Genomic DNA, 26,555 nt, shown 5'->3' on the forward strand with positions numbered 1-26,555 from the left:
AAGCTGGATTCTTTTAAGTATAACACAACCAGTATGTAATTGCCACAAAGCACATAAAAAAATTTTTTAAGCCAATAATTGAAAAGGTAGGATACTGACATTTATTGAGCCCTGAAAGGCTACTTATTAATTAAACCTACTTATTAATTAAAAAAACAACTTTATATGGTATAATTATCTCCATTTTATAGATAAGGAAATTGAAGCTAAGATACTAAGGAACATGCCCATGAATGAGATACTAAGGAACAGCCTGAAAATAACCAAACTGAGATTTGAACCCAGGTTCTAGCTACAGAGCCCATTTTCTTTCTGCTATACTTAGTGCTGACTCCTGAGGTTTTAAGCTTATATTCTTTTATTGAAGGTAAAAAGGTTTAAGAAACAGGTTGCATTATCATTAGAAATTGAAAATTGTCAGTATCTTGAATTGAATAATCAGAACAAAGTGTGCACCAGTGGAAAGGACAGAGGTGAGAACACAGAAACCTTCCTTCTGCTATGTGCTCTCACTAGCTACCACTGAATAACTTAGACACAATTTTATCATCTTAGAGGACAGCACTCGGCAGGATGGCTGTAATTAGCAACATTCCTGATAGTAATAAGCTGGGGGTAGGATTGTAAGTGTGCCATTTCCTCTTCCTTACAGGAACATGGTGCCAAGGAAGCTTCCGATGGAAGAAGTTCCATTTTCATGTCTAATAATTGACCCCTTTGTTGACACTACGAATAAAATAGTGGCTGTGATGATTTTGTCATGTTGATGCTCCTCTATAAGAAATAAAAGACTTCCAACACTATTCATGTCTCTGAGATATCTTTTTTTACTTGTTTCTTTTATTTACACCCCAAATAATACACTCTCATGAGACCATGATAACAATGTGATTTCTTGGCAGTTCTCCAGATTCTCCTGTAATTGTGTAGATATACTGTTGGTTGCTGCTTGCACAGCCAGGGGTGTGGAAGTGAAGAAAAATATTATGAAACATTGTATAATTTCATTATGCTAGGAACAATATAAAGTATTTCTCAAATTCCTATTATATGTTTTTATCAATAATTTTTAATATTAGTAGCCCTTTATATAACTCATGAATATTAATTGTCTACCTACTAGTGTGCATAGAAATAAAGCTGTAGAAATATTTTTGCTAATCTTCATTATTAGATATTAACTTATATAATGTGCATATTGAGTATAATATGCTTTGTTTTGTTCAGCTTGTATACCCTCAAAAAGAAAGTTCATTGATGAAAAATTTAAAATAAAAAAATACATAAGATTGGTGGAGAACACTGATCTATATCCCCTAAAAAAAATCAGTTTGTTCTCGGATGGTTTATATCATATAAATGCAGGATTAAAGGCTAAGCACAAAAAAAAATGTTTTCATCTTAGATTCAGTATGGAATAGTCTTTATTTTATGCTTTTCTAGCCCTAGTTCTAAATATATCTCATTTGGTAGTTGTCCCCAAACATCAGTGTATCATAAAATGGTCTCAGGATAAAAGGAAAAGTATCAAATCCATGCATCACTAGTTTGATGATTATTGTTTATTCATAGTATCTTTAATATACTTGTAAAATAATGATATTTGGGAGAGTAGTTATTTCAGTTTGTATTTATATCTGAAAGTAGCTTTTTGTAATATTTCAGTGGAAAAAATTACTTCATTCTCATTTTATTGTAACTTAGTATTTTACAGTATTTTATCAAATCTTTTTTTTTCCTTAGCTCTTCTTACAGACAACTTTATCATCTTATCATTTTTGGCACAAAACAAACTATGTTTTATTCAGTTTACCAAGAAGATGGGTTCTCCTGATGTAAACAAAAGACTGGAAAAACTCTCAGCCTTGGATTATAAGGTAGAGATTTCAATTTATAGTCATTTTATTAATTATTAAGGTATGCTAGAGTATCACATGGGCTGATACTATGTTCAGTAGTTTTGAACAGTTCTAGATTTCTGGGAAACCAGAATTATATGATTAGGGTTGATTTATTAAAAATAGTGGCTCTCCTACCTTTTCTGTTTTAATCTCATTATAAGGGTCTAATAATGACATGTTTGGTACTTATGGAAATCATAGACACATAAGAGAGACAAATTACACATTTGAAAATGTTTTTCTTCCTAAGGGTAGTATATACAGCATTCTCATTTTTCCCTAAGACCTCATATCCTCTTTCTAGGCAAGGATAGCTACTTTGGCTTCCATTTCACAAGAAAAGAAAGAAGAAAGAAGGCACTTTCAAAGGTTAATAGAAAAGTGTAATAAACAAGGGGAGGAAAAATACCCCCCCCCACCCCCCACCCAGCTATAACTGGAGAAGAATGCAAAACGAATTCTCCTTCATATGTTAGTATCTCTCCCTTCACTAACTCCAGGTAATTTGTTTCCTTGTATCAGGGACTTTACATCTGTTAAGGAAGGATTTTTATTTTAAATGATGTGTTTAATATAAGTTTTGCCACATTACATTTTAACTGCTTGGAAGGCATACTCTCTGCTAGGATGAGTATCTAATACATTTTCCAGGCTGTTTCAGTTCAAGGCCTCTTTTCAGCAATGACTTGTGTTTGCAAGATTGATCCAGCCTCTGTGACGTGGATTTGAGACAGTTCACTGTTCACTGGGAACAGAACTGATATAAAGCTTCCTTAAAAAAGATGCACACTTATGCCATACCCAGAGTATCTGTCCGTAATAACGGCAAAGATTTTTAGAAGTCAGCTTTATGGCTTGAAACTTTGTGTGTGTGTGTGTTTGAAAAAGTAGTATTTAAGCTAACCTTTTGCCCTTTGGGATTATTTCTTATTGTGATTGAGATGATAGTGGTATGGGGAGGATTTAGTTTTATTTGATGGAAACCTCTAATCTTATAAAAAAATTTTTTTGACATGAGATAAAATATATTAAATGAGTTTTTCATTGTGGTAATAAACTAATTTGGTCATATTTGCCAATCTTGTGGAGCTTCTGTAGCATTTAATACTGATTTTCTTTACTTGGAAAAATCAGTGGTACTCATGTATTCTATTTTGGTTAGTAAAAAAACTGGTATTAGCACTCTTACTGGGATGCTATTTTCCAGGTTGGCTAATTGTAGATTTATTTGAAATTTGTTTATTTACTAATACTGGTCTTTAAAATGTACCAATATGGAGTGAGTGAGTAAATAAATAAATAAATAAATAAATAAATAAATAGATAGATAAATAAATAAATAAAATGCTCCAATGTGCATTAACTCAAACTATTTAAAATGTTTTCAATGCTATTGCGTAAAATTTTTTATGACTAGTTCTCCATCTTAGATGTGATGAATAGCTTAGTACAGTCTTCTCAGCTGAAGGATCGTAGCTACCCATTAATGGGATCAGAGAGAAACTGCCAGGATGTCATCTTTTCTTATGAAGAGATGTGGAAAATAGACCTGGTATATGGACTCTTGCACCTTAAGTAAGGGAATTACTTGTTTGTTTGTTCTTTATGCCTTGGATTTGAGAATAACATGGGCACTCCATGTCTATGCATTGGACTATGCATGCAAGGAAGTAACCTGCTTCCCTTTGGAAGAGCCCATGGATTTCACTTTCTGGTTCAATGTTTAATATGAATATATATATTTAATACTTAGTAAAAACTGCCATTTGTCTTTTGGAAGAATAATTTAAGAAACTTGTTCACTTTACTTGCCCTATTGACCATCATGATAGAAAACTGATGCCATTAAAACTCACAGGAAACAGAAAATTTCAGATAACATACATGATGTGCACTATGAGGACTGAAAGTGCCAGTTTCTTGTTTTAACTCTATTTTTTCATCTAGAAATTCCTAAATAATGTGTGACATGGCAATAGGATGTCAAAATATTGTATGTATATTTGTAAGGACCTAGCTATCCCATTGTGGTATTCCTCTCAAATAAGAAGATAAGTAGTCAAAATAATAATATTGAGAGCATAAATATAAGAATTTGCACTTCAAAGCATAAGGTACATCTGTGTTGTCTGTCATTGCCCATTTGGATTTTAAAACAAAGAAATAGTGTATTTATAATCCTATTTTTCTTTACAGCTGAACCATAATTCTTTCAGATTGAAATAATTTTGGCAAAGAAAATTGCAGGGTAAATATCCTGAATCTACTGACCTTTAGCAAGTTTTCCAGGCTACATTTAAAAAATCCAATTCAATTTATTTAACAGTGAAGGGACAGTGCAAGGAGTTAAATGTTTACCATGAGAGAACAACACTGGTAATTACTTTGATTTCAGTTCCTTTTGATGTGCATTCAGAGGATGAAGAGGTCAATAATATTATGGCCATGCAAATAGAAAAGGGTTCCTTTTGACCATATTAAAAAAAATAGCAGAGGATTATTAAAGCATTAACCTTGATTTTAATGGCCTTGGTTGAGTGGTGAGATCACAATTTGGATGAGCCTGATTATTTACTAAATACAATACATAAATGCAACGGGTTCTTAACACCCATTGCACTCTGGCATTATCGCATTACTGCCATCCTTTGTTGCCTTGCAGACAGGAATATGAAAGCAATCTGTCATGTAGTGAGACTGGCTCCAGAAGCATTTCTCTGATAAGAAGACCCCCTGCCCTTTGCTAGTGTCTGGTCCAGTAGGCTTAGCCATGCGCTTAATCCCCAGAAAGTGGTTCGATTATTGCTGACCAGCAATGGCAAGATAGTTTTTTTTTTTCTTCCAAGCTATCAACCTTCCATTAATTCCTTAAGCAGAAATACGGTGCAATCTATATTTCCTTGGCATGTGTCACCCAGATGGTGCCGTGCTTATGTTTTCAAATAACCATGTTCCAAAATAACATAGTTTGAATAATAAATTCTACAAATCCTTCCTAAGAAAGAGAAGCATAATTCTCAGAAGCTGCATAAACTTTTACGCATGATGCTGTGGCTTATCCCTTTATGCAGAATATATGTGTATATGTCTCATATATTCTTTAAAGTGATATTTGCCTCAAGTTGTTTTTCCTTTTATTGTTGTCAGTCATTGTTAACATGTTATGTCTTAAACAGTAGTCAGATACTCTTGGTCAGCAGTACTGAACTTGTCATTTAATATAGCTGGTCTTAAATCCTATGTGTAGGTCGATGCTGTCAAGCAGCCATGACTGTACATTTTGGTATTGATTGGGATTGCTACAGCCAATTCCTCCCTAACTCACATTTCTCCTTTCCCTTTCCTCTGCTAAAAATGGGGAGAATTTTGAACATATGTCTTTTTTATATATGTGTCAAAAGAATTTGGTAAATTCTGACACCTCCTTAAGCACATGTTTAACATGCATATTTACTTGCATTTATCTACATTTACAGATGCTTTAATTTTTGTAATACATCGAGGATTTTGCATTAAAAAATGATTCTTATGTGCTTTTTTTTCTTAATCATTAGATTTCCTATTCTGAGATACCGGGCCCAGTAAACAGGACAGCAGACCGTCATCTAGCCATCAATTGTGTTCAAGATACAGTTGTTTGCTGGTGGCCGCTGGTCAGTGATGATGCCTGGCCTTGGGCCCCCATTTCTCCTGAGAAGGACAGAGCCAATCTGCTGCTCCTAGGTTATGCTCAAGGAAGACTGGAGGTAAATCTAAAGCAAACATATACATTTTATTGAAGAACAAATAAAATAGGATTATTAGTTTTTTTGATTCTGAAATAAAGATGAATACTTTTTTTAATGTATAATTTATTTTTCTAAATACTGAAAAAAGGAAAGTACATATAAAGTGGGATCCTTTAAAGTATCCTGTCTGCAAGATAGACAGTTCCAGGGCTGGCCTGAGTCTCACGGTGATTAAGAACACAGGCTTCTGGGTTCAAATCCTAGCTCTGCCACTACCTAGCTCTTTGTCCTTGGGCAACTAATTAACCTGTGTGCACCATGGTTTTGTTATCTGAAAAATAGAGTTAACGAAGAAAAATAAGTTATGACATGCATTTAGAGCAGTATCTACATATGGTAAACTCTCAAACGCTGATCATTGTGTGATTCTTATTAATATCATTATTAGTACTATCATTACGGCTTGCCTATAATTTCTTGCTTGCCAAAGTTATGTTATCAATCACCTTCTTTAAACTTCAGTTAATGAATCAGTAAACATTAGTCAGATGCCTATTTGGTAGAAGACTGTGGAGCCAAACCATGGCTAAGGCAAGAATTTATCAGGAGGGCTGTAGAACTATGGCCTTCTCATCTGGTATCCTGCCTCAGACAGGAGCACCAAAAGGGTTAATCTAGGAGGCGAGGACAGTATTCTACCCTGTCTATTCCTGACAGTGGTTCTATCATCATTCATTATTGTGAACCTCCAGGTAATTTCAACTTGTACCAGTACTTTGAGTATGGAATTTGTTTTTCTTTTTTATAACTTAACAAAAGCAACCCTCCCTTATTCTTTTTTAAGTTTTTGCCTGAGTAGAATATAGACAGTTCAACTTACAGATGATTTGACTTAACGATTCTTGACTTCACCAGGATGTGAAAGCAATTCACATTTAGTAGAAACCATACTTGGAATTTTGAATTTTCATCTTTTCTCAGTGTAGTGATAGGTGATAGGATCCTCTCTCATAATGCTGGACAGTGGCAGACAGTGCAGCTCCCAGCCAGCCATGCAATCACAGCCACATACCCTTACGACCATTCTGTATCCATAAAACCATTCTGTTTTTTGCTTTCCGCACAGTATTCAGTAAATTACATGAGACACTCAATACTTTATTATAAAATAGGCTGTGCGTTAGATGATTTTGCCCAATTGTAGCCTAATGTGAATGTTCTGAGCATATCTAAGTAGTTGAGGCTAAGCTGTGAGGTCCAGTAGGTTAGGTGTATTAAATGTATTTTCAACTAAGGGTATTTTCAACTAAGGATACTTTCAACATATGATTGGTTTATTGGGACGTGAATCCATCCTAAGGCAGGGAATAACTGTAGTATACGTCTATTTTTTCTCTAAATTTATTATCATTTAGACTTTATGAAGTATTTCTCGGAGTTAGTGTTCTGAGATACAGTGAACAAGTCCAGGTTTTTTCTGTCCCTACCTACTTTTTCTGGTGTTATAAACTTCCAGGCTATCTTTTAAGACTGTAGAGTCCTTTCTAATTAATTAATTCACCTTTTTCTGGAACTTTTCCAATTTTGTTATAGTAACTAAAACTACTTATAATGCTTTAGGTGTGGATTTTGTGAGGCTAAGGAAGTGCTTTGTTCCTATTCATTGGCTTTTCATGCCTACTGTTTTATTGATCTTGGGTTCAGAAGCTAATTGAGTAAAAGAGTTCATCAAAATGACTGTAATAAAGCTAATTAGAATTCTAAATGTTCTGCCTTAGAATAAAGGTAAAAATAATTTAGTTAAACTTTACACAAATTACCTGTATGTGAAATGAATGTACTACATGAAATTAGGAGTGCTTAAAGGGTATACATATGTTTTATATACCTCATCTCCTGGTGTCATCTAGATGATGTACTTTGGAGTTAGACAAACTTGGTTTACCTGTTGGTCAGACGATATACATACTGTCTGACAATCAAGCTTACTGCCTCTAAGCTTCTGCCTGCTTTTAGATAGTTTTGTGTTCTTTGGCCTTGGATAGATAACCTGTCCTCTCAGACTTTAGTTGTCTGTTTTTAAAATGATAGATTTCAACCAGATAGATCACCTCTTTAGGTCTGTAATAGCTCTAAAAAGTGCTCATCTGGATTCTGCACAGGTCTGATTTAGCCATTGCTTGCTAAAATGCCTTTAGCATAACTAACAGCCTCAGCATTGAAAAGCCCACATTGACTGGCCCTGACCTACCTTTCCAATGTTACTTCCTTACGCAAACCTGTGTTCTAGCCAAGTGGTTTGTTTACTCACTGCCTTTATTTTTCACGTCCTGCCTATACACATAACACAAGGAAGAAAGGCCCTTCCTTCTGTTTCTACATCATTTGACAACTATTGAGCATGACCCTGAAGTAAACACTGTATTTCATTACAGGGAATATGAATGCAAAAAATAACCCTGCCTGCAGGGATCTTAGTGTCCACCAATGAGAGACAAATATGAAAACATGTGGGTGCACTAAGGCATTAAATGATGCTGTGGATAGAGTATGTGTATGCTATATAGTAGTAGCCAGTACAGAATGATTGATTCTACTTAGATAGTAAGGAAGAAACATTAAAGGGGCTTTACAGTTTGCTCAAAAATGAGATTGGTAAGCTATTTTACTTTCTTTTACTATCCTTTCTAAGTTCCATATGAAGGTTGTACTAGACCTATGGAATGATTTGGCTAGCTTTTTCTTTTTCTCGTCTTTGAAACAGTACCAAAAGGAATTATCTGATGTTTGAGTGTTTGGTAAAACTCACACATGAAATTTGCCTGGGTGTGGTGTTTTAAAGGAAGGGTTGCTTATTTTTCAGGAATTCTGTTTTTTCCTTAATTTGTATTTCTGGAAAATTATCCATTTTATGTAACTTTTTAAATAGATTTTCATAAAGTTGTACATGATACTTACACATGATTTTTTTGTTCAAATTTTTATTTAAATTTTAGTTAGTTAACATACAGTGTAGTATTAGTTTCAGGAGTAGAATTCAGTGTTCATCACTTACATACAACACCCAGTGCGCATCATAACAAGTGCCCTCCTTTAATACCCATCAACCATCTAGCCCATCCCCCACCCACCTCCAGCCATCAAGCCTCAGTTTGTTCTCTGAGAGTCTCTCATGGTTTGTTTCCCTTTGTTTTTCTTTTCCCCAGCTCTTATATGTTCATGTTTTGTTTCTTAAATTCCACATACAAGTGAAATCATGTGGTATTTGTCTTTCTCTGACTGACTTATTTTGCATAGCATAATACACTATTGCTCCATCCACGTTGCAAATGACAAGATTTCATTCTTTTTGATGGTTGAGTAGCATTCCATTGTATATATATATACACACACACACACATATATATGTATATATACTCAGCATACATACATATATATATATATATATATATATATATGCACACATACATACATACATACATACCACATCTTCTTTATCCATTCATCAGTCAGTGGACATTTGCCTCTTGCCGTAGCTTGGCTATTGTTGATAATGCTGCTGTAAACATTGGGGTGCATGTGCCCCTTTGAATCTGTATTTCTGTATTCTTTGGGTAAATACCTAGTAGTGCACTTGCTAGATTGTAGGGTAGTTCTATTTTTAACTTTTTGAGGAACCTCCATGCTGTTTTCCAAAGTGGCTGTACCAGTTTGCCTTCCCACCAACAGTGCAAGAGAGTTCCCCTTTCTCTGCATCCTCACCAACACCTTTTGCTTCTTGTGTTGATAATTTTAGCCATTCTGACTGGTGTGAGGTGGTATCTCATTGTGGATTTGATTTATATTTCCTTGATGTTGAATGATGTTGAGCATCTTTTCATGTGTCTGTTAGCCATCTGTGTGTCTTTGGAAAGTGTCTGTTCATGTCTTCTGCCCATTTCTTCACTGGATTATTTGTTTTTTGAGTGTTGAGTATGATAAGTTCTTTATAGATTTTGGATACTAACCCTTTATCAGATAAGTCATTTGCAAATATCTTCTCCCATTCTATAGTCTGCCTTTTAGTTTTGTTGATTGTTTCCTTCACTGTGCTGAAGCTTTTTATTTTGATGAAGTCCCAATAGTTCATTTTTGCTTTTGTCTCCCTTGCTCCTGGTGATGTATTTGTATGTGATTTTTAGCTATTCATCAATGAGTGCATAGTTAATGCCCCCCTTTTCACTTCTACTATATATTAAGATACATAATTCCTTTTTCTTTTTTTAAGCAAGAGTAGCTTTTTCTTGGATTTGGCCTTTTCAGTCTATCGAAGTTAGACTCTTGGAAAAATTTGCAAAGATTTCTTTTTCAGGGAGTGCCTGGGTAGCTCAATCAGTTGAGCACCCGACTTCAGCTCAGGTCATGATCTCATGGTTTGTGAGTTCGAGCCCCGCCTTGGGCTTGCTGCTGTCAGTGGAAGCCTGCTTCAGAGAGAGCTTGTGTTCTCTCTCTCAAAAATAAGTAAACCCTTAAATTTTTTTGCTAATGTTTATTTATATTAGAGAGAGAGAGACAGAGCGCAAGCAGGGGAGGGGCAGAAAGAGAGGGGGACACAGAGTCTGAAGCAGGCTCCAGGCTCTGAGCTGTCAGCACAGAGCCCAGCGCAGGGCTCAAACTCATGAATGGTGAGATCATGACCTGAGCCGAAGTCGTATGCTCAACGAACTGAGCCACCCAGGAGCCTGCAAAATAAGTAAATCTTTTAAAGAAGTTAGTAAAGAAAAAAGATTTCTTTTTCAGACCCTCGTGTGAACTTCCATGTGCAAAAGACATATGCATATGTCTTTGGACGAAATCTCTAAGGAAATAATTATTTCTTTTTTTCCCATTGAGGACATAATTTTTAACTATGAATTAATTGTAGCACATTTTTTAGACTATCATGAAAAAAAACCACTAGTCGATAAAAGCGGTATTCAGACATATGTCTTTAAATTTTTTTCACTGGTCACCAATAGACTTCTTGAACCAATCATCAGAATAAAAGATACAATATACTTTTTTTTAATTTTTAAATATTTTGTACTATGCTTTTTATTTATTTATTTTTTAATATGAAATTTATTGTCAAATTGGTTTCCATACAACACCCAGTGCTCATCCCAACAGGTGCCCTCCTCAATACCCATCACCCACCCTACCCTTCCTCTCACCCCCATCAACCCTCAGTTTATCAGTTCCGTAAAATTCAAACTAAAAAAGTAGCAACCTCATAGAAAGGAAATTTAGTCATTGCATCTGTTAAAAAATAGAATTTTTAGGGGTGCCTGGGTGGCTCAGTCAGTTAAGCGTTGACTTTGGGTCAGGTCATGATCTCACAGTTTGTGGGTTCACACCCCGCATCCAGCTCTGTGCTGTCAGCTCAGAGCCTGCCTTGGACTCTGTGTCTCTCTCTGTCCTTATCCTGCTCCCACTCTCTCTCTCTCTCTCTCTCAAAAATAAATGAATAAACAGTAAAAAAAATAGAATTTTTAAAAGCATTTCCCATCTAAGTTCAATCAGAAAATATAATAATAAGCTTTTAGTTGGAAAGTGGCAAGATCCTAGAGTCGTGGTTCCCAGCCTTGGCAACACATTACAATCACCTGCAGAGCTTTTACAAAGGAGCCCACCCAGACTAGTTATATCTGAACCTCCTGAGAGGGAGGAGGCACCAGTATTCTTTAACAGGTTCCCTAGGTGATTCTCATGTGCATCCAAGTTAAGAGTCACTGCTTTACAGCAAACTAAAAAAAAAAAAACAAAAACAAACAAACAAACAAACAAAAAAAACCCATCATTTTTGCATAACAGACCATGGAAAGGATAAAGCCCACATACTGAACCAAATGAGAGTTTTAACAGTAGATTCTAAGTAGAAAATTGGCTTACCAAGCAGCTAAAAAAAAAAAGAAAACAAAGGAAACATAGAACTAAGCTCTCTGTGACTGAATTATCTGTCTTTCGGAGGAGGAACATTTTTTAATTTATTTTATGGATATTAGAAAACTCCTGGTCTAATTTCACACCGCAGAGCTCTAAACAACAGCACATATCTTAATTAGAAGCAGAGAGCAGAGAGAGTTATGTAGTCTAGGAAAAAAAATTTCTTTGAAAAATATACAATAGATAGTGCTCAGAGAAAGAAATTTTTATCAGTAAATTCATTTTAAAACAGCTTTTAATGGTGTGTGTGTGGATTATCATATATAACATGGTAATCATTTTTATTTAAATTCCACATACTCTTTATGTATTCCTTTTTAGAAAGTTATTATAGTCATCACAGAACTATTTAATTCATTCACTTTGTCAAAAATGTGATGACTACACAACTAATTCTTCCCTTACCTTTGTATTTGAGCAGGTATTTTAACTTTTCAGTTATATGGATTAGGTAATACTTTCTGAGTATGATGGTAATTTCAAGCTGTATTACTCAGAAGGGGTCACTGAATTTGTTTACCAATTTAATCAAAACCACCTAAGCAGAGCTATTAAACCTTAAAACCTGTAGTCAGGGATAGGGAAATATAACCTCACAAAGATAACCTTTTTCCCATAAAGCTTAAAACTATTTTTGCAGTGATTAAGAGGAGCAGCAACTAATGAAAAAGTAAAAATGAGATGAACTTTCAATATGGCATAATTTGATTAAAAAAAATTCAGAAAGTGTTATAAATGCATTCAACTGAAAAGCCAGAATATTTGAGAAACGTCTCTTCCAAAGAAATGTATGTACTGTGTTAGCTTTCTTTTTTTTTTTTTTTTCAACGTTTATTTATTTTTGCGACAGAGAGAGACAGAGCATGAACGGGGGAGGGGCAGAGAGAGAGGGAGACACAGCATCGGAAACAGGCTCCAGGCTCTGAGCCATCAGCCCAGAGCCTGACGCAGGGCTCGAACTCACAGACCGCGAGATCGTGACCTGGCTGAAGTCGGACGCTTAACCGACTGTGCCACCCAGGCGCCCCCTGTGTTAGCTTTCAACTACATAACAAAGATTTTATATTCTAGGGATGGTAGCTTTTAAAAAAAATCTCTTTATTGTAAAAAAAAAACATGCATAAAGAAAACCACATGAACTAAATGTATAGTTTAATGAGCTATTACAAAGGAAATACCCCTGGAACCACACTCAAGTCAAGAAGTAGAACTTTGCCAGGTGCCCAGAAATACTATGAATGTACTATCATGATTTCAACCCTTCCTGTTCCCCAAAAGTAACCTCTGTCATGACTTTTAATCACTTTCTTATATACCCATATAGTTTTTATCACCCTAATGCATCTCCTAAAACTTTAGTTTAGTATTATCCATTTAAAACACTTCACGGTGCCTCAGTCGGTTGAGCGTCTTTGGCTCAGGTCATTATCTCGCCATTTGTGAGTTCAAGCCCTGCATTAGGCTCGCTGCTGTCAGCACAGAGCCTGCTTTGGATCCTCTATCCCCGTCTCTCTCTGCCCCTCCCCCCCTCAAAAATAAATACACATAAAAAAATTTTTTAAAAACCACTTTAATGTTTCTCTTTTAGTATACAAATCCCCCTCTCCATTGCTTTCTTTTCCTTAAAATTTATCTTTTGAAACTGCAGTGTCTCATAGTGTAGATTTTGTTGTTTGCATAATCATGTGGTTCAACATGTTTCTCTGTCTTTTGAAAATTCTGCAAGTTAGTCAGTTTTGGCAAGACTGTGGGGCGGTGTGTTCTTTTCATTAGAAGGCACGTAACGTCAGGTTCTCTCTTGGTTGTCTCTCTTCTTTGATGTTAGCAGCTACTAATGCTCAGTGCCTAGATCCATTAATTCATTAGGTTGCAAATGATGATATTCTAATTACTAGTTTTTCATTTATTAATTGGGATACTTTTATAGATACTTCTACTCATTTCCTATTTGTTTTCCTAGTGGTTGAATTCATGTATTATAATCAGGATAAATGTCTGTTTCTTTTCTTTTATTTACTAGTTTTCAAGATAATGAGTTGGTTCCTTATCACTCTCTGAAGAAAACCAATTAGTTTTGTTTTTTAAGTAGCATTGATAATTTATGAATTTAAATATATTTGATTTGATGGGTTTTATAAATTGTAGTCATTATCCTATTGAAAGCTCAAATTTGTCTCATATTTGGAGCCTCTACAAGTTGGTTCCTCTTTTTGTCATGACCTCAGTAGTCTTGGGTAGCTTCCCTGCTATTTGCTATGACAGTATGTTTCATGCTTATCTTAAACATTTCCTGCCTCAGATCTGGAATTTGCCATTTCTTTAATAAGCTCTGGTTTCTTTTCATGGAAAATGGTATTGTAAGCCCAAGTTTGGGAGCTAGGGATAATGTGGTGTTATTGGATTGGGCATTATTTCTAGGTATCTTTAGTAGGATGAGCTACATATTTTATATATATATATATACATACATATATATATATATATATATACATATATATGTGTATATATATGTATATATATATATATATGGGTGTGTGTGTATATATATATGTATGTATATATATATATATATGTATATATATATATATATATTCAGAGTGAGTTCACATTGTTACTTCTAACTCAAATTCAGGATACAGGGTTTTAAATTTAACCTCTTCTATATTACATCTGTATCTCCTCTTTTTCATACAAAAATCCTAGTTTTCAGGGACATGGGAGATGAATTATAATATCTCACAATTACTTGCTTACTTTATGTCACAGTATACACTTAACAGTCTGAGAATAATCCTACTAATACTACCACTACTAATATAAATTACTGAGAATATTCAGAAACTTTTTGCCTATGTTTTTATCAATTCTTTCCTTTGCATTTTTAAATAGTTGTACTTTATTTACATTATTGGAGCATAAAGTCATTACATACAATGCTCTCTCGAATTCTCATCTAGTCATCCATAGGTTTTTGGTTTTGCTATTCAGTTGAACTGTTTCTTTCATGTAGGGATTTAGAGAGATTCAAAAACTATAGTGCCACCGTCACCACTTTGCCAGAATCAGGGATGCTATATTCATGGTCGTAATAAACACTTAGTTTTTTTTTTAAGTAAGCTCTCCACCCAACATGAGGCTTGAGCTCATGACCCTGAGATCAAGAGTCGAATCCTCTACCCACTAAGCCAGCCAGGTGTCCCGATAAACACTTAGTTTGAACCAGCCCTCTATAGCTAAACATGAAACATGACAATCTTGAGCCTATCTCCAGCTCACTATAATTGCTTTTCTGCTTTCTGTGCTTTCTTAATTTTAAAATATCTTCCGGAGAGGGCATCAGTTATAGTAACTATTTAATGCTTTTCCTACTCTATACTGTTCCTTTTTTGATGACTTTTGGAACAGCTCTGTCTACCTTTTTCAAATTTAGCCTTTTTAAGAATAAAAATGAAATAATCTCAGTGTGCATTTTTCAACAAGTTTCAGCCTTAAAGCTGACTGATTCAAACTTGACTGAAACAGTTCATTTTAGGAATGAAACTACGAGCTTGTTTATCCTTGAAATTAGAAATTCCAAGACCTTTAGGATTCTTCTTTACCTTTTCTGTTCTTTCTTGGCTTGAATTTTTAAACTCTTTTCATTTCTTTCTTTATTACACAGTTTTCTTTAAAAAACAAAAAGCAAATGGGGTGCCCAGGTGGCTAAGTTGGTTACGTGGCCAACTTCGTCTCAGGTCATGATCTCACAGTCCTGAGTTAGAGCCCCACACTGGGCTCTGTGCTGACAGCTCAGAGCCTGGAGCCTGTTTCGGATTTTGTGTCTCCCTCCCTCTCTCTGCCCCTCCTTCACTTGTGCGCGCTCTCTCTCTCTCTCTCAAAAATAAATAAACATTAAAAAACAAACAAACAAGACAGAAAGCAAACAACAAAAAAATAAAACATTGAATCATGGTCATCTATTCTTAGGTCTGCTGTCACAGTCTTTCTTAACTGACCCATTGGAACATAGCATAATCTGTGGTTTAGCTAACACACTGTCTGTTTCTGTGCTTTTCTTCTTTGTACTTTCCTATTACTTTAGAATTAAAGCAGAGATCTTTTTTCTAAAGATCTCCAGACTTTAAGCAGGCCACCACACACTATAAAAGTCTTTAAGGGCACCTGAGTGGCTTAGTCGGTTGAGCATCCAACTTCGGCTCAGGTAATCTCACAGCTCATGAGTTCGAGCGCCATGTCAGGCTCTGTGCTGATAGCTCGGAGCCTGGAGCCTGCTTCAGATTCTGTGTCTCCTCTCTCTGCCCCTCCCCCGCTCATTCTCTGTCTCTGTCTCTCTCAACAATAAATAAACATTAAAAAAAATTTTTTTAGGTGTTTATTTTTTCATCCCTTAATTATCAACACTGTTCTTCTGCTTCTCATTCTTTGCCTGCTCACTATGCCTTTGTTAAAACTTTTCACCGTGTCCTTTACCACAGCCATTCCCATTTGAATTCTACTGACTAGTTCCTGAAACCTCTGGCATGTATTTCTTAAGAATCTTTAAAGAGTTATTAGATTTCAGAATTCACCTAATCTGAGGAGTGCCTGAAGATAGGATTAAGACCAAGAACTCAATGTTGCTAAGACAGTAAATCTTAAAAGTACTTATCACAAGAAAAAAAGTTGATAACTGTGTATGATGATGGATGTTTATGAGACTTCCTATAATGATCATTTTCAATATATACAAACATTGAATCATTTTGTTGTACACCTGAAAGTAATATATATATATCAATTATACCTCAATAAAAAGAAAAAAAGAAAGACCAAGAACTCAGTGAAAGAAGGGAATTCTTGATCATGAAGTTTGTAGAGGATAACATTGAACAAGCCTATGGAAGATGATAGAAGACATCAAATTAATCTTGTTAGCTTACATGAGTCTCATCAGCCAGGATCCTCTGTTTTTGGATTATTTTCTCTCCTTTGTGCTTTTTTTTTCAGAGCATTGTCATTTAATGTTTCTCCTTTAACTATACACTGTACTTTTTCTTTATCTTAACATTATATCTTGACCTGATCATCTCCTGACTAAGTTCATTTGGGGAGGAAAAACCAGCTGCATAAATATGAGAGATGTCTTAGTATATGCAAGTTTGGATTAAAAAGTCTGTATTTTTTCTTGGTATTTTGCAATGACTACCTAATTGCATTTGGTGTTTTCAACTTCCTATTTGCAAATGATCTGCTAACAGAGCACCTTATAGCTAGAAAATGTATTGACAAATTTTCCTTTCAGATAGCTCTTCAGTCAGTAGGGTATATTTTAATAACTTTATTTTATTTTTTTAAAGTTTTTATTTATTTTGAGTGAGAGAGTGTGCGTACATGCAAGTGCGAGCAGGGGAGGGGCAGAGAGAATCCTAAGCAGGCTCAGCACTGTCAACACAGAGCCTGATGTGGGGCTTGAACCCACAAACTATGAGATAATGACCTGAGCTGAAACCAAGAGCTGGACATTTAATTGACTGAGCCACCCAGGTGCTCCTAACAAAAAAGAAAAAAAGAAAAAGAAATAAACTCTTGGTGTTTAAAAGAAATAAATAAGTCCTTTATTCATTGTTTTAAAAATTAAACTGATATTTTTAGATATTCTACTACCATACTGTTTTAGTAAAAGCCCATCTTATTAGTTTTTATGTATTGAACATTAAGTTATTTACAGACTTTCAAAAACAAAGTGTTAAAGTTAAAATGTTACAATTTCTGCAGCTGTGTTATATATGTGCTATATATATTTATGTGTTCTACGAGAGATGCACAAATATATATGCACATACATATTTAAGTGTTGCTGATGTTTAAGGTGATAATTGATGGTCTTCAATGGGATGCTGGATTAATATGCAGTCGTATGTGTGACAGCTGAAGAAAAACCAAGGTCTGTGTGAACATACTTGATACTTTTCTCACAGGTTCTGAGCTGTGTCCGCACAGAATGGGATCCGCTGGATGTTCGCTTTGGCAATAAACAGCCTTATCAGGTGTTGACAGTGGAGCACTCCATCAGTGTAGACAAAGAGCCCATGGCTGACAGCTGCATCTATGAATGTGTTCGGAATAAAATCCAGTGTGTGTCAATAACCAGAATACCACTAAGATCGAAGGCCATTAGCTGCTACAGGAATGTTACTGAAGACAAACTGATTCTGGGCTGTGAAGATTCTTCAGTAATTCTTTATGAAGCTCACCGTAGAGTAACTCTCTTAGCCCAGGCTAAACTTTTGCCTTCATTAATAAGCTGCCACCCAAGTGGCGCCATTCTACTAGTTGGCAGCAACCAAGGGGAGCTGCAAATTTTTGATATGGCTCTATCCCCTATTAACATCCAGCTCTTGGCTGAAGACCGCTCACCCAGGGAGACTCTGCAGTTCAATAAATTCTTTGACATTTCCAGCAGTCTTGTTCAAATGCAGTGGATAGCTCCTCAGGTGGTTTCTCAGAAGCCTAAAAGTGGGGACATCTATGATCTCCTCTTCCTCAGGTTTGACAGAGGACCTTTGGGTGCACTTTTGTTTAAACTTGGTAAGTCAAGGAAGTTGGTGAGTAAGTAAAATGTTTATGATGATAACATTATGATTAAGAGAATAAAACCATTCTAGAAATGTAGGTTTTCTATGTCTTCCCGTAAATAGGCTTGCCTTTCAGACATTTCATGTAGTTGTGTTTTTTTTTCCAAGTAATCTCTGTGCTCAACGTGGGACTCAAACTCACAACCTTGAGATCAAGAGTCACATGCTCCACCAACTGAGCCAGCCAGGTGCCCTCATATGGTTTAAGAAAGCTTTGTGGATGATTTTCTAAGTGTTAGGGAACATTAGATAGTGAAGAATTTGGAAATTGCACTAATTGTCCATTGTGATGAATGAAAAGCTTAAACTTCCACATTTGATACCTTCCAAAATAAATACATATGTGAATATTCTAAAACTATTTACTATGCCCATTAAAAATTTTTGTGTTGAAGGAATGTGATAAGTTTTCTATTAAAATGATTTGATTTGATTGATTTTATGTTTACTCATTTTTGAGAGAGACAGAGTGTGAGTAGGGGAGGGACACAGAGAGAGGGAGACAAGAAACTGGAGCAGGCTCCAGGCTCAGAGCTGTTGGCACAGAGCCCGATGCAGGGCTCGAACTCCCGAGCTGGGAGATCATGACCTACGCTGTAGTCTAACGCTTAACCGACTGAGCCACCCAGGTGCCCCTATTAAAATTATTTTATATAATATGTATGTATTGCTTCTCAGATTGGAGTGTGTAAGGCTTAAAAAATAGATTTAGGTTTAAAAAATAGATTTTAATTAATGCATTTTATCGCAACTTGAAAACATAGAAAAGTCAATACATTTTTAAACTCTATGCATGGTTTGGCTCTGTGATACAGAGTTAAGTTTTTATTTTTTAAAAAATATTTATTTATTTATTTTGAGAGAGAGAGAGGGAGACAGAAAATACCAAGCAGGCTCTGTGCTGACAGCAGCTGTTCATGAGATTGATGCGGTGCTCAATCTCATGAACATCAAGATCATGACCTGAGCTGAAATCAAGAGTCAGACGCTTAAGTGACTGAGCTAGCCAGGTGCTCCCAAAGTTAAGTTTTTAAAGAGACTGTAGTGTTTGTTAAGTATATGTCAGTTTATTATTTTTTAATGGATCTACTTGCCTCTGAAATTGAACTGATGAAATAAATGTACTTAAAAATGACTTGATTAACCTGAAAGCTATAATGGATATAATGTGAGGTCTGTGTTCTTTCCACATAATAAAAATGCATCTAAATTTATATATAACGTTAATGTTGTCCAAGAAAAAATGTTTAGAATCTCATTTATTATAAAATAATCCAGTTCTTTGCCCAACTACATGTTTAACAGTTGTATGTCTCCATACACAACGCTCATTAAAGTGGATGTTAGATGTTTTGCATGTCTGTTAAAACACACACACACACACACACATGCATGCACACACACACACACACACACACACACACACACACTCTCTAAATTACCCAGTTACCTGTCAAACAGAAGGCTGTCTGCCCACATATACCTAGCTTTTCTTCAGCCCTCCCTTGTGGGCCTACTCACAACAGCTTTGCAAAAAGCACAGCTTTCTCTTCCTATCTCTAGCACATTTGCCTTCTTACTAAAGTAAACAGGCTCTCAGTGTAGGGATTTAGAGGGCTTCCTGCTAATTGCCAGCTTGTAAACTTAATTGGACTGTCTCCCTGGGCACTGTTCCTAAATCAATTAGGCAATGAGTTGGCTGTCACATCTTTTTCCCAAGAAGGTCTCTTGGAAGAGAATTATCCAATAGAAGTCAAGCATTCAAATGAAAAGGTGATAACTTCTGCAACTGACATTTATCATTAAAATTTTATTTTCAATATGACTTAAGTTTTATGGGATAGGGAAATTTTGCAGACTTACAGACTCTTTAAAAGATCTAGATATGGAGTTTCCCAGAATTTTAAAAAACATTATAAGATTAATATTTATTACAGATTATTAATTTTTCTAGGAAGAGTAGATTCCTTGAAACAGTAGATTCCAACTAACAGATCTTTTTTTTTTTTTTTTAAAGAAAACCCTGTTTAAAGAACAGATTTTTCTTAGGTTCTGCTACTAAATACATCCAAAAATTTTAATATACTTCTTGAATTAACACAGTGCTGATTCTGGGCATCCATGTGGAATTTTCATGTATAATTCAAGTTACTGCATATATAAACAGGTAGTTGCATGTGCAGTTTCCCCACTAGGGAGCATTTACGAGATTTTTTCATAAGCTTGTTATGCAAGCCTTTGGAAAATTTGACATGCAAGGTGTAGCTTACAATTTAAGGAGCTGACATAGATCATAGTTTAAAATAGAATGCTGTCATATGTAAACGTGGCAGTGGCTGGTGCCAATATGCTAAGATTTTTGGAGTTTGACTTTTAGAATAGGTCAGTGTAATGTTGAAGGAAAACTTTGTTCCAAGACTAGAGCTTCCATTCTAAATCCTTATAATCATCATGCAAATGTGTTGGGGATTAAAAGGCCATCACTACTGTTAGAAGAATTTGAAGGGCATGCCTTCCTCAGGAGGGAGCTAGAAGTATCATCCTCCCACGTGGAAGCCAAGAGGTACTGTCTCATGTAAAGCAAAATATAATCACATTTCTTTGCTTGGCAGTCATTGTCCCGTATTTCCACATATGTAGACTGAGATTAATTTTTAAAAGACAAGTCCCTAATTATATTACAGAGATATTAAAGCTTTTCCATTCTCATCAGTACCTTTTTCAACTTCCACTGCTCTCTTTAAACTCACATGATCATCTATCTCTCTGCCCTCTGAAAGGAGAATCTTCCCTTTTAATTGATACTTCATTAAGTTTATCTGCTTCTTACCACCTACCCACCCAACCTAACCAACCTCTTATCTACATGAACATAAATCTTTCCTTCTCAATTCAATGGAAAAGGAGACCTTCCTCTTGTCCAAGACTAGTTCCACCACCACTTCCACTCTGGATCCCACTACATTCCTTTTGATACCTTTACTTTCTTTGTCAGCTTTCCCACTCCCCCCAAAAATCTTACTATACCCCAAGACACAGGCCCAAGCCACACCATAAAACAAACAACAGACAAACATCTCTTCCTTAACATTGTTTCTCTTCTGTTATTAGTCAGATGATCACCTTCTTTCATAGTCAGATTCACCAAAATAATAGTGAACATTGACTTTTTCTGCTTCTTCACTCCCCATTCACTCCTCACAGTACTAAGTTCTGGCTTCGGTGTTTAGTTTTCTGGAACTGCTCTTGCAAAGGTCACCAGGGACTTCCTACTTGATACATACATTTCTGTTATGTTACTTGATGACTTTTCAGCACTTAATGGTTGCTTACCACTTCTGTCACAGAATTCTCATTGTACTTGCCTTCCATGACCCCAGATAACACCTTTTCTTCGTGTTTGTGTTCTCCTTCTGCCTATTCATGAATATGTTGAGGCTCCGTAAGGTTCCATTTTTAGCTCTCCTCCTGTTTTATGTAGATTGGGAGTTTATTTCTTTCTCCCCAAACCTGTTTCTTCTATATTCTTCATTTTGGTGGATGGTACTGTTATTCAGATGGAATCCCAAGTCAGAAATCATCCTAGAATCTTCCCTCACCCCTAATGCCATATGCAATCAGTGGCCAAGTCCCATCAATTCTACCTTCTAAATACTGTCAAAAACATCTCTGTACAGCCTTGCTGTCATGACCTTAACCTGGACCTTCCCTGTTTTCAAGCAGCGATCAAGTAGTAGCTCTCTGTAATCTTCTGCCTTCCAATCTTCTCATAATCCCCTGAACTGCCACCAGAGTAATCTAACTGCAGATTTGGTCATGGATTCTCTAGCTTGAAATCCTTCAGGGGTTGATAAGCCCTTGTCTGCCTCTCAGGCTTCATCTCCCCAGCTGTTTTTGCACTACTGTAGTTCCCCATTTGGGGCATGTGCTCTCTCTCACATTCCCTCCTTCCTATGGTGATTTTGATAGTATTCCATCTACCTGGAGTGCCCTTGCAATGCTCTCCCAGAGCCTGCAAAGTTAGGAAAAGGTTAAATATTCAAGTGATAATATTAGGCAAGAAATAATTAAAGCTAACATCTGCCCTCTCATAGGATTTTGAAAATCAAAGGCAACGTGTGTGTGTGTGTGTGTGTGTGTGTGCGCGCGCACACGCGTGTGGGCGTATCATTCTGTCTAGAAAATTAGTAGGATGATTTTTCTCTTAGTATTTTTATAAGAAATAGGTTTTCTTCAAAAGTTCTGTTTTGATTACTTTTTTAGTATTGTAAATAATATACCTTTTATTATTTAGGGCATTTTTAGGAGGTTTTTCTGTTATTTGTGGCTGAAATAAATTTAAAACAACAGTCAATATTTCCAATTGTGATTACAGATTTTCTTTATTTTTTTTAATATTATTTATTTTTGAGAGAGCACAAGCAGGGGAGGGGCACAAAGAGAAGGGGACAGAGGATCTGAATCAGGCTTTGCACTGACAGCAGCGAAACCAATGTGGGGCTTGAACTCATGAACTGTGAGATCATGAACTGAGCCGAAGTCAGACACTCAACTGACTGAGCCACCCAGGTGCCCTACAGAGTTTTCTTTAATCACAAAAGATAGCTATTAAATCCTGAAACAATATTTTTATGTACCTACTTTCATCTGAGAGTCCAGGTTCTAAAAGTTACTAAAACTCCAGGCAAATAAGGCCCTTGGCTTAAAAATAAAATGTAAAATGATTTTATCGCAGAACACCTATTAGCCCCTGAAGAAGAAGTTAGAATTGTCATCTAGAAGGGGATCAAAAAAGGCTTTAATCTGAATATTTAGCTCATATACATATTTATACATATATATGTCATAATATAGGCATAATCACTGTATTATTTATTTATTTATTTAAATCCAAGGTAGTTAACATATCATGTAATAATGATTTTAGGAGTAGAATTTAGTGATTCATCACTTACATATAACACCCGATGCTCATCCCAACAAGTGCCATCCTTAATGCCCACCACCCATTTAGCCCATACCCCTACCAGCACCCCTCAGTTTGTTCCAAAAGAGTTACTTTTAGCGAGCTTTTAAAATACTAAACTTTACCCAGGTGGTAATTGTGGGTAATTTATTGCTGGAAAGAAATGTCAGATAATTTCTTAGATGCCTAGTAATCTTAAACTTGGATCTCAAATCATTTGAAATAGACTGTTATTCCAGACAGCATTCTGCTAAACTAGAGTGATGATGGATTTTTAAATCAAGTTTATTGGAGTATAATTTACATAAAATAAAGTGTACCCATTCCAAATGTGCAGTTTAATGGGTTTTGACAAATGTATGTATCCTCATGATTACCACCACAATCAAAACAGAATATTTCCATCACCAAAAAATTCTCTCAAACCTCTTTGCAGTCTATTTCCCTGAAGGCCAAAAGAGCACTGACCTGCTTTCTCTCATTACTGATTAGATTTGCTTTTTCTAAATTTCATAGAAAAGGACTCATAAAATAGGTACTTTTTTAGTGTTTTTCTACGTGAAAACATTTATCTGTTTATCTGTGAGATAAACAGCATTTATCTGTGAGAATCTTCCATATTGGTATGTACATCTTCAGATTTTCCTTTACATTACTGAGTAGTATCCCATTATGTAGATAAACCACAATTTGTATATTGCTCCACCTCTTGATGGACATCTGGATTGTTTCCAGGTTTAAGCTAATATCACTAAAAATACTATGTATTTTCATGTACAAGTCTTTATATTGACATATATGTATATATTTTGTTTAATGCTTATTTATTTTTGAGAGAGAGAGAGACAGAGCGTGAACAGGGGAGGAGCAGAGAGAGAGGGAGACACAGAATCTGAAGCAGGCTCCAGGCTCTGAGCTGTCAGCACAGAGCCCAGCGCAGGGCTGGAACTCACAAACTGCGAGATCACCTCCTGACTGTGCCCCTATATTGACATATATTCTAATTTCTCTTGGGAAAAATCTAGGAGTAGAATGCCTAGGCCATAGGCTCAGGATATGTTTAACTGAAGAAGAAACTATTTTGAAGTTCTGGTTGCTCTATGTTCTACCACTTAGCCTTAATGGTCTTTTTAATTTTGGCCATTCTAATGGGTGTGTAATGGTGTTAATTTTCATTTCCCTGATGACTATTGGAGCTTAGTATCTTTTTATGTGCTTATTTGCCATATATCTTCTCTGATAAAGTATATATTCAAATCTTTTGCCCAAATTTAATTGGATTGTTTATTATTGAGTTGTAAGAGTTTTTATATATTCTGAATAAAAATCTTTTGTGAGACACTAGTATTATGAATGTTTTTCTTCCAGCTCATAGTTTTACCTTTTCATTTATTTAACAACGTGTTTCGGGTAGCAGAAGTTTTTAATTTGAATGAAATTCAGTTCTTAAATTATTTTATGACTTGTGTTTTTTATGTACCATCTTAAGAAGTGTTTGTCTAACCCTGTTTCCTCCTAGACTTTTTAGCTCTTACAATTAGGTCTCTGGTCTGTTCCAAGTTAAAATTTTGCATATACTATGAGGCATAGATTAAAATTAAATTAAAAAAATTAACGTTTTTTCATTCTTGAGAGACAGAGCATGAGTGGGGGAGGGGCAAAGGGAAAGCGGGAGACATAGAATCCAAGCAGGCTCCAGGCTCTGAGCTGTCAGCACAGAGCCTGATGCGGGGCTCGAACCACGAATTGTGAGATCATGACCTGAGCTGAAGTCGAACGCTTAACCAACTGAGCCACCCAGGCGCCCCTAATTTTTAAAAAAATTTTAGCCAACCAGGGGCCCCTGAAATTAGTTTTTAAATATGAATATTCATTTGTCCCAGAATCAATTGTTGGAAAGACTGTCCTTTCTCCATTGAACTGCCTTGACCATATATGTATGTGTTTATGAATAGATTCTATTCTCTTCCACTGATCTATATGTCTATATGGGAGTACCACACTGTCTTAATTACTGTGGTTTTATGGTAAGTCATAAAATCAATTACTGTTAGTTCTCCAACTTTGTTCTTGTTTTTCTAAATTGTTTTTGGCTACTCTAGATCCTTTGATTTCTATATAAATTTTAAAACAAACTTGTCAGTTTTACAAAAGTACTTGAGATTTTGATTGGGATTATGTTGAATCTGTAGTTCAATTTGACGTGGAATGACAGTTTAACAATATTGAGTCTATCAATCTTTGAACACAGTATCTCTCTCCATTTATTTAAATCTTTTAAAACTTCTCTCAGCAGTGATTTTTGGGCACCTGGGTGTCTCAGTTGGTTAAGCATCTGACTTTTGATTTTGGCTCAGGTCATGATCTTGCAGTTCCTGGTATCAAGCCCCATCTCGGGCTCTGCGCTCAGTGCAGAGCCTGCTTGGGATTCTCTCTCTCTTCCTCTCTCTCTGTCCCTCTTCTACTTGCATTTTCTCTCTCTCCCTCCACCTCTAAATAAATAAATAAATAAATAAATAAATAAATAAATAAATAAAAGTTTATTAAAAAATTAAAAATAATAAAATTTCTCTCAGCAGTGTTTTTTTGATTTTAAGTGTAAAGATCTTATGCATACTTTGTTCATATTTTTGGGTGCTACTACAAATAGTATTTTTAGTTACAATTTTAATTGTTCATTGGGATTATATGGAAATAAAATTTTAAAATCTTGACCATGTACCCTGTTAAACTCATTTCCAGTTGTAATAATGTTTTTGTAGATTCTTTAGGACTTTCTGAGATGACTATGACAATGGCATTTAAAAACAGTTTTACATATTCCTATTCAGCCTGTATGCCTTTTATTTTGGTTCCTTATTACATCAGCTGGAATCTCCAGTACAGTATTAAGTGAGGTGGCAAGGGAGGACAGCCTTGCTTTGTTTCAGATCTTAGATGGAAAGCATTTAGTCTTTTCACTATTAGTATTAATGTTATTAGGTTGAGGAAGTCCCCTTCCTTCCATTCCTAATTGGCTAAGATATATTATCTTGAGTAGATATTCAATTTTTTCAAGTTTTTTTTTTTTGCATCTGTTGAAATTATTATGTTTTTTCTGATCATATGGTGAATTATACTGATTAGTTTCCAGATGTTTTAGCAGCTTGCATTTGTGGGATAAATCTCTCTTGTTCATGATCTATGATCTTTTTAATATATTGCTAGACTTGCTAATACTTTGTTAAGGATTTTTGTATCTGTTTATGGGAGATATTGGTCTGTAGTTTTCTCTGTCTTTTCCTGTACTGTCTCTGTCATTTTTTACATCACTGTAATTAATGCTAACATGATGAAATAAGTTGTCAAGTGCTCTCTCTTCTTGTATATTGAGTTGTATAGA

The 26,555-nt window shown here is 35.5% G+C and overlaps 1 protein-coding gene across 3 annotated transcripts in view; it reads left to right on the forward strand.

Moving 5' to 3' along the window:
- WDPCP (WD repeat containing planar cell polarity effector) overlaps window positions 1-26,555 on the forward strand; it is a 389,996-nt gene that overhangs the window by 129,553 nt on the left and 233,888 nt on the right. For all 3 annotated transcript variants that reach the window (XR_005785465.1, XM_040458282.1, XM_040458283.1), the window contains 3 exons: window positions 1,744-1,877; window positions 5,456-5,647; window positions 17,551-18,160. Coding sequence is in view for 2 of the 3 variants with exons in the window: in XM_040458282.1 (XP_040314216.1) it covers window positions 1,744-1,877; window positions 5,456-5,647; window positions 17,551-18,160 (936 nt within the window). In the remaining variant the exon portion in view is untranslated. The remainder of the gene's footprint in view (window positions 1-1,743; window positions 1,878-5,455; window positions 5,648-17,550; window positions 18,161-26,555) is intronic.

Source organism: Herpailurus yagouaroundi, unplaced genomic scaffold, assembly GCF_014898765.1.
Source record: "Herpailurus yagouaroundi ecotype Mexico unplaced genomic scaffold, PumYag 221, whole genome shotgun sequence".
In the NCBI taxonomy this organism is placed as follows: domain Eukaryota; kingdom Metazoa; phylum Chordata; class Mammalia; order Carnivora; family Felidae; genus Herpailurus; species Herpailurus yagouaroundi.